Raw genomic sequence first — 12,231 nt, 5'->3', positions numbered from 1 at the left:
CCCCAAAACTGCACACAATACTTCAAAACTGACCAGAGCCTTATAGATCCTCAGAAGTACATCCCTGCTTTTATCTTCAGGCCCTCTCAAAATGAATGCCAGATATTGGGGAAGGGGGGAAGGTTTCTATATGGAGGAAAGATTGAATAGCTTGGGTCTGTAATCATGGGAGCTTAGAAAATTGAGAGGTGACCTCTCATATAAGGTATTTAACAGTCTAAATATGGAGAGATTGTTTCTGCTTGTGGGACAGTGTGGGAGCAGAGAGCATAATCTCAGAGTGAGGGAGTTTTATTTTTAAGATAGTGTTATGGACCAGACCAAACCCCCTTAAGTATATTAGAGAGATAGCCGAGATCATAACCTTGATCTTAATTAAAGGCTTTGTACAGTGGTGTTCCTGATGTAATCTGATTGGTTACACTACTTAGTTTTAAGCAAAACACATTTTATCCTTACACCCAATTAAAATGCAAACATAAGAAAGATGAAACAAGAACAGAAAATGCTGGAAAAGCTCGCAAGTCTAGTGGCATCTGTGGAGAGAAATCAGAGTTAAAGCTTTGGATCCAGTGACCCATCCACAGTTCTTTTGGTTTGTATTAAAAAACTCAATAGAGTTCCAATAACTCTACTGGAAAACTTAACAGAAAAATAAATTATTTAACTACTAACAGTTCCAATATAGTAACATCCCGTAAATGCATCCTTGGCAAAGGCAAATTGGTAAAATAGATTGTCTCCCATGCAATGTTCCTCCAGTCCAGAAGGAAAGAACACCAAGAGAAAATTCGGGCAGAGAGAAAGAACTCAAATGTTATGCTATAGCAGGAAGAGATATATGGCAGCTACAAAACAGTTTCAAATATCTCAGCTATGACTGAAAACTAAACTAAAACTCTGGTTCTGTGAAAGTCTGACTCCTCCCATTCATGCTGTTTCTATAGTTCCAACTCTAAATAAAGACCCCAAGGCCTCACAAGCTGTTTACTTTTTTGGCTTGGAACAGACTGCTCTTTGCCTTGTCTCAATCTTTCTTCATAAAAGAAAAACCAGGACAAAAATACACCTTTTAAAGCCAAAGTATTGTCAACAGAGACAACAGAGATGAGGAGGAGTTTTCTCTCGGAGTTAAAAAAAAATCACACAACACCAGGTTATAGTCCAACAGGTTTATTTGGAAGTACTAGCTTTTGGAGCGCAGCTCCTTTATCACGTGGTTGTACCCCACAACCACGTGATGAAGGATCGGTGCTCTGAAAGCTAGTGCTTCCAAATAAACCTGTTGGACTATAACCTGGTGTTGTGTGATTTTTAACTTTGTCCACCCCAGTCCAACACTGGCACCTTCAAATCATGTCTCTCTCAGACGCTAGTGGAACTGTGGAACTTTTTGCTGTAGAGACATGTAAAGGCTGGGTCATGAAAAAATATTCATGGCTATGATCAGGGAATCAGTAATGGGCAAAAGTCAGGAAAGTGGTGTAGAGAGGATTATCAGATCAGCCATGATCATTGAGTGACAGAGCAGATTCAGTGGGATGAATGGCGTATTTCTAATTGTAAATCTCATTGTCTTATGCTTTACAGTCTCTATAGTCCTGGTTGGGTGTAACACTCACATAAATAACAGCCAGCAGTGTTAAGGTATTCTTCCCTTTCCTTTGTAATCTGATCAAGACCAACATCTTTATTTAAAAGGAGGAACTCAGCTTCTGCAAGACAAAGTGTTTCAGAAGCCAAACGCACACTTCAAGTATGGAAGGACTCATACTTTGATATCCGTGCTAAAATTGAAGCTTCTGGAAGAGATCAGCGATGGGAATTTGATCGAAAAAGACTATTTGAGAATACAGATTACATGATTAACATCTGTCAAAATATTTATGAAATCTTACAGGTATGCAATGAAAGAAAAGTGTCTTCTTATGTTCTGATTTAGGTGAAATTGTTTTGGTTTTTAAGGATATCCTTTTTTGAAAATATTATTGTTATTTAGAGTCTGAGAGTTATAGAGCTGTACACCACGGAAACAGACCCTTCAGTCCAACTCATCCATGCCGACCAGATATCCTAAATTAATCTCGACCCATTTGTCAGCATTTGGTCTATATCCCTCTAAACCCTTCCTATTCATATAGCCATCCAGATGCCTTTTAATATTGTAATTGTACCAGCCTCCACCACTTCCTCTGGCAACTCGTACCATGTATGTACCACTATCTGTGTGAAAACGTTTCTCCTTAGGTTTTTTTTAAATCTTTCCCCTCTCACCTTAAACCTATGTCCCCTAGTTTTGGACTCCCCCACCATGGGGAAAAGGTCTTGGCTATTCACCCTATCCATGCCCCTCATGATTTTATAAACCTCTATAAGGTCACCCCTAAGCCTCTGATGCTCCAAGGAAAATAGACACAGCCTATTCAGCCTCTCTCTACAGCTCAAACCCTCCCACCCTGGCAGAAGTTTAGTGGGTGATTACAATAGCTACTGGTCAACTCTTTTTGGTCAAGAGCATGATGTAGTGTAGTCTTTTCTTTCCTGATTTGTTCATGGAGTGTGAACATAAGAACTAGGAGCAGGAGTAAGCTGTCTGGCCCTTCGAGCCTGCTCCACCGTTCAACAAGATCATGGCTGACCTTTTTGTGGACTCAGATCCACTCTCCCGCACTTTCACCGTATCCCTTATTTCCTTTATTGCTAAAGAAAAATCTACCTTAGCTTTAAAAGCATTTACTGAAGTAGCGCCAACTACTTCACTGGGCAAGGAGTTCCATAGATTAACAACCCTCTCAGTAAAGAAGTTCCTTCTCAATTCAGTCCAAAATCTGCTCCCTCTAATTTTGAGGCTATGCCCTCTTGTCCTAACTTCACCCGCCAGTGGAAACACCCTCAACTTCTATCTTATCTATTCTCTTAACAAGTTTATATGTTTCTATAACATCCCCTGAATTGCAATGAATATAATCTCAGTCTACTCGGTCTCTCCTCATAAGCCAACCCTCTCAACTCCAGAATAAACCTAGTGAACCTCCTCTGCACCCCCTCCAGCGCCAGTACATCCTTTCTCAAGTATTTATGACTCAGTGTTTCTCGCCCATCCAAATTGTCCAGAGGGCAGCTGAGAGTAATGTGGGTCTGGAGTCACATTTGGCCAGGTAAAGTTTGCAAATTTCCTCCCTAGAGAACATTAGTAAACTACATTTTGCCAGAGCGGCGAGTAGAGAAGGAGTGGTGAAGCAAGGGCTACCGGGAAGGGTGAGTTTACCCGCATTAAAAGGGACTTATCTCGGGAGTCGGGCCTCCATTTGCTGAGAGGTGCGAGGGAGGAGCGAAGGACTTCTGGGAAGTCATATATTTGTGTGGTTGCGTTACCTGAAACACTACTTGGCTAGTGTCTCCCACCCATCCTCCTCCTTTAACCAAAAAAAAGGTTCCATGCACCAGATTGGTAAGGTAACGAATTTATTTTTTATTCCTTATTTTTCAACAGTCTCTTTGGGAATTTAGAATAGTGGGAATGGAGGTGAGGGCAGTTGAATGTTCCTCCTGCAGAATGTGGGAGGTAAGGGTCACCACTAGTGTCCCTGCTGACTACATCTGCGGGAAGTGCACCCAACTCCAGCTCCTCGAAAACCGCGATAGGGAGTTGGAGCTGAATGAACTTCGGATCATTTGGGAGGCAGAGGGGGTTATTGAGAGGAGTTACATGGAGGTAGTCACTCCCCAGGTACAGGAAAAAGGCAGATGGGTTACAGTCAGAGGACGGAAAGGGAACCGACAGGCAGTGCAGGGATCCCCTGTGGCCATTCCCCTCAACAATAAGTATACCATTTTGGAGACTGTTGGGAGGAGGGGGGATTTACTAGGGGAAAGCAGTAGGGCACAAGGCTCTGGCACAGAGTCTGTCCCTGCTGCTCAGAAAGGAAGGGGAAAGAGGAGTAGAGCAGTAGTCATTGGAGACTCCATAGTTAGGGGGGCAGATAGGAGGTTCTGTGGGAACAAGAGACACTCATGGTTGGTGTGTTGCCTCCCAGGTGCCTGGGTTCGTGATGTCTCTGATCGTGTTTTTGGGATCCTTAAGGGGGAGGGGGAGCAGTCCCAAGTCGTGGTCCACATAGGCACCAACGACATATGTAGGAACAGAGATGGGGATTCAAGGCAGAAATTCAGGGAGCTAGGATGGAAGCTTAGAGCTAGGACAGAGTTGTTGCCCGTGCCATGTGCTAGTGAGGCGAGGAATAGGGAGAGAGAGGAGTTGAACACATGGCTACAGGATGGTGCAGAGGGAGGGTTTTGGATTCTTGGATAATTGGGGCTCTTTCTGGGGTAGGTGGGACCTCTACAAGCAGGATCGTCTTCATCTGAACCAGAGGGGTACCAATATCCTGGGGGGAAATTCGCTAAGGCTATTGGGGTGGGTTTAAACTAATCCAGCAGGGAGATGGGAACCAAAATTGTAGTTCGAGTATAGAAAAAGTTGAGAGTAGGGAGGTCCAAAATCAAGTTTCAGGACACAAAATGGCACCGGCAAGCAAGAAGTTGGTTTGAAGTGTGTCTACTTTCAATGCCAGGAGCATTCGGAATAAGCTATCTGAACTTGCAGCATGGATTGGTACCTGGGACTTCGATGTTGTGGCCATTTCGGAGACATGGATAGAGCAGGGACAGGAATGGTTGTTGCAGGTTCCAGGATTTAGATGTTTCAGTAAGAACAGAGAAGATGGTAAAAGAGAGGGAGGCGTGGCATTGTTGGTCAAGGACAGTACTACAGTTGCAGAAAGGATGTTTGGGGACTCGTCAACTGAGGTAGTATGGGCTGAGGTTGGAAACAGGAAAGGAGAGATCACCCTGTTGGGAGTTTTCTATAGGCCTCGGAATAGTTCCAGAGATGTAGAGGAGAGGATAGCAAAGGTGATTCTCGATAGGAATGAGAGAGACAGGGTAGTTGTCATGGGGGACTTCAACTTTCCAAATATTGACTGGGCACACTATAGTACGAGTACGATAGAAGGGTCAGTTTTTGTCCATTGTATGTCCAGGAGGGCTTCCTGACACAGTATATAGACAGGTCAACAAGGGGCAAAGCCACATTAGATTTGGTACTGGGTAATGAGGCCGGCCAGGTGTTAGACTTGGAAGTAGGTGAGCACTTTGGTGAAAGCGATCACAATTCTGTTATGTTTACTTTAGTGATAGAAAGGGATAGGTGTATACCATTGGGCAAGAGTTACAGCTGGGCGAAGGCAATTATGATGTGATTAGGCAAGATTTAGGAAGCATAGGATGGGGAAGGAAAATGCAGGGGATGGGCACATTAGAAATGTGGAGCTTATTCAAGGAAAAGCTCCTGAGTGTCCTAGATAAGTATGTACCCGTCAGACAGGGAGGAAGCTGTAGAGCACGGGAGCTGTGGTTTACGAAGGAAGTGAAATCTCTGGTCAAGAGGGAGAAGAAGGCTTATGTTAGGATGAGATGTGAAGGCTCAGTTCGGGCGCTTGAGGGTTACAAGGTAGCCAGGAAAGACCTAAAGAGAGAACTCAGAAGAGCCAGGAGGAGACATGAGAAGTTGTTGATGGATAGGATCAGGGTAAACCCTAAGGCTTTCTATAGGTATTTAAGGAATAAAAGAATGACAAGAGTAAGATTAGGGCCAATCAAGGATAGTAGTGGGAAGTTGTGTGTGGAGTCAGAGGAGATGGGAGAAGCATTAAATGAATATTTTTCGACAGTATTCACTCTAGAAAACGACAATGTTGTCGAGGAGAATACTGTGATACAGGCTACGAGACTAGGTGGAATTGAGGTTCACAAGGAAGAGGTATTAGAAATCCCGCAGAGTGTGAAAATAGATAAGTCCCCTGGGCCGGATGGGATTTAGAGCTGAAAAATGTGTTGCTGGAAAAGCGCAGCAGGTCAGGCAGCATCCAAGGATCAGGAGAATTGATGTTTCGGGCATAAGCCCTTCTTCAGGAATGAGGAAGGTGTGCCAAGCAGGCTAAGATAAAAGGTAGGAAGGAGGGACTTGGGGGAGGGGCATTGGGAATGCGATAGGTGGAAGGAGGTTAAGGTGAGGTTGATAGGCCGGAGAGGAGGTGGGGGCGGAGAGGTCAGGTAGAAGATTGCAGGTCAAGAAGGCGGTGCTGAGTCCGAGGGTTGAGACTGAGATAAGGTGGGGGGAGGGGAAATGAGGAAGCTGGAGAGATCTGCATTCATCCCTTGTGGTTGGAAGGTTCCTGGGCAGAAGATGAGGCACTCTTCCTCCAGGCATCGTGTTGCCATGGTCTGGCGATGGAGGAGGCCAAGGACCTGCATGGGTTGGTTGGTGCGGGTGTCCCAGAGGTGTTCTCTGAAACGTTCCGCAAGTAGGCAGCCTGTCTTCCCAATGTAGAGGAGGCCACATCGGGTGCAGCGGATGCAGTAAATGATGTGTGTGGACGTGCAGGTGAATTTGTGACGGATATGGAAGGATCCCTTGGAGCAATCGATGACTGTATTGGCGCTACCTCGTGCTCCCACGAGGAGGTTGAACAGTTCATCCACTTTACTAACACCTTCTACCCCAACCTCAAATTTACCTGGACCATCTCAGACTCCTCCCTCCCCTTCCTAGACCTCTCCATTTCTATCTCGGGCGACCGACTCAACACGGACATTTACTATAATCTGACCGACTCCCACAGCTACCTAGATTACACCTCCTCCCACCCTGCCCCCTGTAAAAACACCATCCCATATTCCCAATTCCTTCGCTTCCGCCACATCAACTCCCAGGAGGATCAATTCCAATACCAAACAACCCAGATGGCCTCCTTCTTAAAAGACCGCAATTTCCCCTCAGACGTGGTTGACGATGCTCTCCACTGCATCTCCTCCATTTCCCACTCCTCCGCCCTTGAATGCTGCCCCTCCAATCGCCACCAGGACAGAACCCCACTGGTCCTCACCTACCACCCCACCAACCTTCAGATACATCGTGTTATCCTTCGGCATTTCCGCCACCTCCAAACAGACCCCACTACCAAGGATATATTTCCCTCCCCTCCCCTATCAGAGTTCCAGAATGACCACTCCCTCCGCGACTCCCTCGTCAGGTCCACACCCCCCACCAATCCAACCTCCACTCCCGGCACCTTCCCCTGCAACCGCAAGAAATGCAAAACTTGCGCCCACATCTCCCCCTCACTTCCTTCCAAGGCCCCAAGGGATCCTTCCATATCCGTTACAAATTCACCTGCACCTTCACACACATCATTTACTGCATTCTGCTGCACCCGATGTGGCATCCTCTACATTGGGGAGACAGGCTGCCTACTTGCGGAATGTTTCAGAGAACACCTCTGGAACACCCACACCAACCAACCCAACCGCCCCGTGGCTGAACACTTCAACCCCCCCTCCCACTCTGCCAAGGACATACAGGTCCTTGGCCTCCTGCATCGCCAGACCATGGCAGCATGACACCTGGAGGAAGAGCGCCTCATCTTCCGCCTAGGAACCCTCCAACCACAAGGGGTGAATGCAGATTTCTCCAGCTTCCTCATTTCCCCTCCCCCCACCTTATCTCAGTTCCAACCCTCGGACTCAGCACCGCCTTCTTGACCTGCAATCTTCTTCCCGACCTGTCCGCCCCCACGCCCTCTCCGACCTATCACCCTCACCTTAACCTCCTTCCACCTATTGCATTCCCAACGCCCCTCCCCCAAGTCCCTCCTCCCTACCTCTTAGCCTGCTTGGCATGCCTTCCTCATTCCTGAAGAAGGGCTTATGCCCGAAATGTCGATTCTCCTGCTCCTTGGATGCTGCCTGACCTGCTGTGCTTTTCCAGCAACACATTTTTCAGCTCTGATCTCCAGCATCTGCAATCCTCACTTTCTCCTAGATGGGATTTATCCTAGGATCCTCTGGGTAGCCAGGGAGGATTTTGCCGAGCCTTTGGCATTGATCTTTAAATCGTCATTGTCTACAGGAATAGTGCCAGAAGACTGGAGGATACAAATGTGGTTCCCCTGTTCAAGAAGGGGAGGAGAGACAACCCTGGTAATTATAGACCAGTGAGTCTTGCTTCAGTTGTTGGTAAAGTGTTGGAAAAGGTTATAAGAGATAGGATTTATAATCATCTCGAAAAGACTAATTTGATTAGGGATAGTCAGCACGGTTTTGTGAAAGGTAGGTCGTGCCTCACAAACCTTATTGAGTTCTTTGAGAAGGTGACCAAACAGGTAGACGAGAGTAATCCAGTTAGTGTATATGGAATTCAGCAAGGCATTTGATAAGGTTCCCCACAGTAGGCTGTTGTACAAAATGCGGAAGAATGGGATTGTGGGAGATATAGCAGTTTGGATCAGTAATTAGCTTGCTTGAAGGAGACAGAGGGTGGTGGTTGATGGGAAATGTTCATCCTGGAGTCCAGTTACTAGTGGTGTACTGCAAGGGTTGGTTTTGGGTCCACTGCTGTTCATCATTTTTATAAACGACCTGGATGAGGGTGTAGAAGGGTGGGTTAGTAAATTTGCAGACGACACTAAGGTCAGTGGAGTTGTGGGTAGTGGCGAAGCATGTTATAGGTTACAGAGAGACATGGATAAGCTGCGCAGCTGGGCTGAGAGGTGGCAAATGGAGTTTAATGCAAACAAGTGTGAAGTGATTCACTTTGGTTGGAGTAACCGGAATGCAAAGTACTGGGCTATTGGTAAGATTCTTGGTAGTGTAGATGAGCAGAGAGATCTCGGTGTCCAGGTACACAGATCCTTGAAAGTTGCTACCCTGGTTGACAGGGTTGTTAAGGCAGCATACAGTGTTTTAGCTTTTATTAATAGAGGGATCGAGTTCCGGAACCATGAAGTTATGCTGCAGTTGTACAAAACTCTGGTGCGACTGCACTTGGAGTATTGTGTATAGTTCTGGTCACTGCATTATAAGAAGGATGTGGAAGCTTTGGAAAGGGTGCAGAGGAGATTTACTAGGATGTTGCCTGATATGGAGGGAAGATCTTAAGAGGAAAGGCTGAGGTACTTGAGGCTGTTTTCGTTAGAGAGAAGAAGGTTGAAAGGTGGCTTAATAGAGACATATAAGATAATCAGAGGGTTAGATAGGATGGACAGGGAGAGCCTTTTTCCAAGTATGGTGACGGCAAGCATGAGGGGGCATTGCCTTAAATTGAGGGCTGATAGATATAGGACAGATGTCAGAGAGTAGTAAGGGTATAGGATGCTTTGCCTGCAATGGTAGTAGATTCACCAACTTTAAGTGCATTAAAGTTGTCATTGGACAAGCATATGGATGTACATAAAATAGTGTAGGTTAGATGGGCTTCAGATTGGTATGACAGGTCGGCGCAACATCGAGGGCTGAAGGGCCTGTACTGCACTGTAATGTTCTATGTTCTATGTAAATGGGTTTTTATTGCAATCAACAGTAGTTACATGGTCATCATTAGATTAGCTTTTCTAAATTCCAGAATTTTTGAATTAAAGTTTACCATCTGCCATGATAGGATTTGAACCAATGTGCCCAGAACACTAAGTTGGTAGTTCATAAATTACTTGTCCACCAACATTACCACTAAGCAACTGCTTCCCCAGGTACAATGTACAATGGAGGTGGGGGCCAACATTTACAGCCATGATATAGTCCCATTTCAAAATCATACACTTTGTCCTTATTTTTAAATATTTGTGTTATAATTCTCTGTGCTTATCATCTAGACTAACAATTGTTTGTAAGTATCTCAGACCCATTATTGTTGTGTCAGTGCCTTGCAGTGCAATGTCACTGGTTAGAGACTGTAATTATAAATGAAAGATTTACAAAGGCGGGTAGGATCAAGGATAACCCCAAGGCCTTTTATGCATATGTGAGAAACATGAGAATGACGAGAACAAGGGTAGGTCCGATCAAGGACAGTAGTGGGAGACTGTGTATTGAGTCGGAAGAGATAGGAGAGGTCTTGAATGAGTCCTTCTCTTCAGTACTTACAAATGAGAGGGACCGTATTGTTGAAGAGGAGAGTATGAAACAGACTGGTAAGCTAGAGGAGATACTTGTTAGGAAGGTAGATGTGTTGGGCATTTTGAAAAACTTGAGGATAGACAAGACCCCCGGGCCTGACGGGATATATCCTAGGATTATGTGGGAAGCAAGAGAGGAAATTGCAGAACCGTTGGCAATGATCTTTTCGTCTTCACTGTCAATGGGGGTGGTGCCAGGGGACTGGAGAGTGGGGAATGTTGTGCCCCTGTTCAAAAAAGGAAATAGGAATAACCCTGGGAATTCCAGGCCAGTTAGTCTTACTTCGGTGGTAGGCAAAGTAATGGAAAGGGTACTGAGGGATAGGATTTATGAGTATCTGGAAAGACACTGCTTGATTAGGGACAGCCAGCACGGATTTGTGAGAGGTAGGTCTTGCCTTACAAGTCTTATTGAATTCTTTGAGGAGGTGACCAAGCATGTGGATGAGGGTAGAGCAGTGGATATAGTGTACATGGGTTTTAGTAAGGCATTTAATAAGGTTCCCCATGGTAGGCTTATGCGGAAAGTCAGGAGGCATGGGATAGAGGGAAGTTTGGCCAGTTGGATAGAGAACTGGCTAACCGGTCGAAGTCAGAGAGTGGTGGTAGATGGTAAATATTCAGCCTGGAGCCCAGTTACAAGTGGTGTTCCGTAGGGATCAGTTCTGGGTCCTCTTCTGTTTGTAATTTTTATTAATGACTTGGAAGAGGGAGTCGAAGGGTGGGTCAGTAAAGTTGCAGACGATACGAAGATTGGTGGAGTTGTGGATAGTGAGGAGGGCTGTTGTCGGCTGCAAAGGGACTTAGATATAATGCAGAGCTGGGCTGAGGAGTGGCAGATGGAGTTCAACCCTGTCAAGTGTGAGGTTGTCCATTTTGGAAGGACAAATAAGAATGCGGAATACAAGGTTAACGGTAGGGTTCTTAGTAAGGTGGAAGAGCAGAGGGATCTTGGGGTCTTTGTTCATAGCTCTTTGAAAGTTGCCATTCAGGTGGATAGAACTTGTAAGAAGGCCTATGGTGTATTAGTGTTCATTAGCAGAGGGATTGAATTCAAGAGTCGTGAGGTGATGTTGCAGCTGTATAGGACCTTGGTAAGGCCACATTTGGAGTACTGTGTGTAGGTCCGGTCACCTTATTTTAGGAAAGATGTGGAAGCTTTGGAGAGGGTGCAGAGGAGATTTACCAGGATGTTGCCTGGAATGGTGAATAGGTCATACGAGGATAGGTTGAGAGTGCTGGCCTTTTCTCATCGGAACGGCGAAGGATGAGGGGTGACTTGATAGAGGTTTATAAGATGATCAGGGGAATAAATAGAGTAGACAGTCAGAGACTTTTTCTCCGGGTACAACAGAGTGTTACAAGGGGACATAAATTTAAGGTGAAGGGTGGAAGGTATAGGGGGGATGTCAGGGATAGGTTCTTTACCCAGAGAGTGGTGGGGGCATGTAATGTGCTGCCTGTGGGAGTGGCAGAGTCAGAATCATTGGTGACCTTTAAGCGGCAATTGGATAGGTATATGGATAGGTGCTTAAGCTAGGACAAATGTTCGGCGCAACATCATGGGCCGAAGGGCCTGTTCTGTGCTGTATTGTTCTATGTTCTATGTTCTTAAAGACAGTATTTGATTCTAAATAACGAGAGGGATATATAAGTTAAAGATGATCTGTATGCAAGAGTTTTAATGCATTACTCCAAATTTCCTACAAATTGTTCATATTTCATAAAGACAGGAACATTATTGTTGGTCATGATCAATATACTATTAGGTGTAACATAAGCCTGTTTATTTAATGTCACAAAATCCAAAATAATTAAATAGGCAAACCTGATTGGAAGCTAATTGTTATACAAGTTCAAGTTTAATGTTCAGAAATATTTGTATACTGTCAATTCCTTCCTTGGGGAGAAAAATAGTGAGAGATTTCTTTCCTTTTTCTTTACTTTTTTTGTAGAATGTTGTGGCAGTTTGGTCAGGTATTAGAGTGGAGAGGAGTGTGGAATGATCTGGACGACCATTCCTTGTTAATGGTATCTATAGCCCAAAAAGAAATGCTTTCATTGCATACATTAGGATAATATCACAAAGGCACACGGTCATAATTAACAATACAATCAAGGCTTTGTTTCTTTTGGGCTACAGAAACCATCTCCTTCTATCCTATGCAAACTCATTCTTTCAAAAATGCTCTTCTATGAGAAAGAACAATTGTGACATGTC

General features: G+C 45.1%; 1 protein-coding gene across 1 annotated transcript in view; it reads left to right on the top strand.

Annotated features, from left to right (window-relative positions):
* Positions 1–12,231, top strand: part of dnah10 (dynein axonemal heavy chain 10) — a 320,465-nt gene that overhangs the window by 40,048 nt on the left and 268,186 nt on the right. The window contains exon 11 of the mRNA XM_072587595.1: positions 1,702–1,900. Within this exon, the coding sequence (XP_072443696.1) occupies positions 1,702–1,900 (199 nt within the window). The remainder of the gene's footprint in view (positions 1–1,701; positions 1,901–12,231) is intronic.

This window comes from Chiloscyllium punctatum, chromosome 17 (assembly GCF_047496795.1).
Source record: "Chiloscyllium punctatum isolate Juve2018m chromosome 17, sChiPun1.3, whole genome shotgun sequence".
NCBI classification, from domain to species: Eukaryota; Metazoa; Chordata; class Chondrichthyes; order Orectolobiformes; family Hemiscylliidae; genus Chiloscyllium; species Chiloscyllium punctatum.
This window is presented reverse-complemented; position numbering and strand designations above follow the sequence as displayed.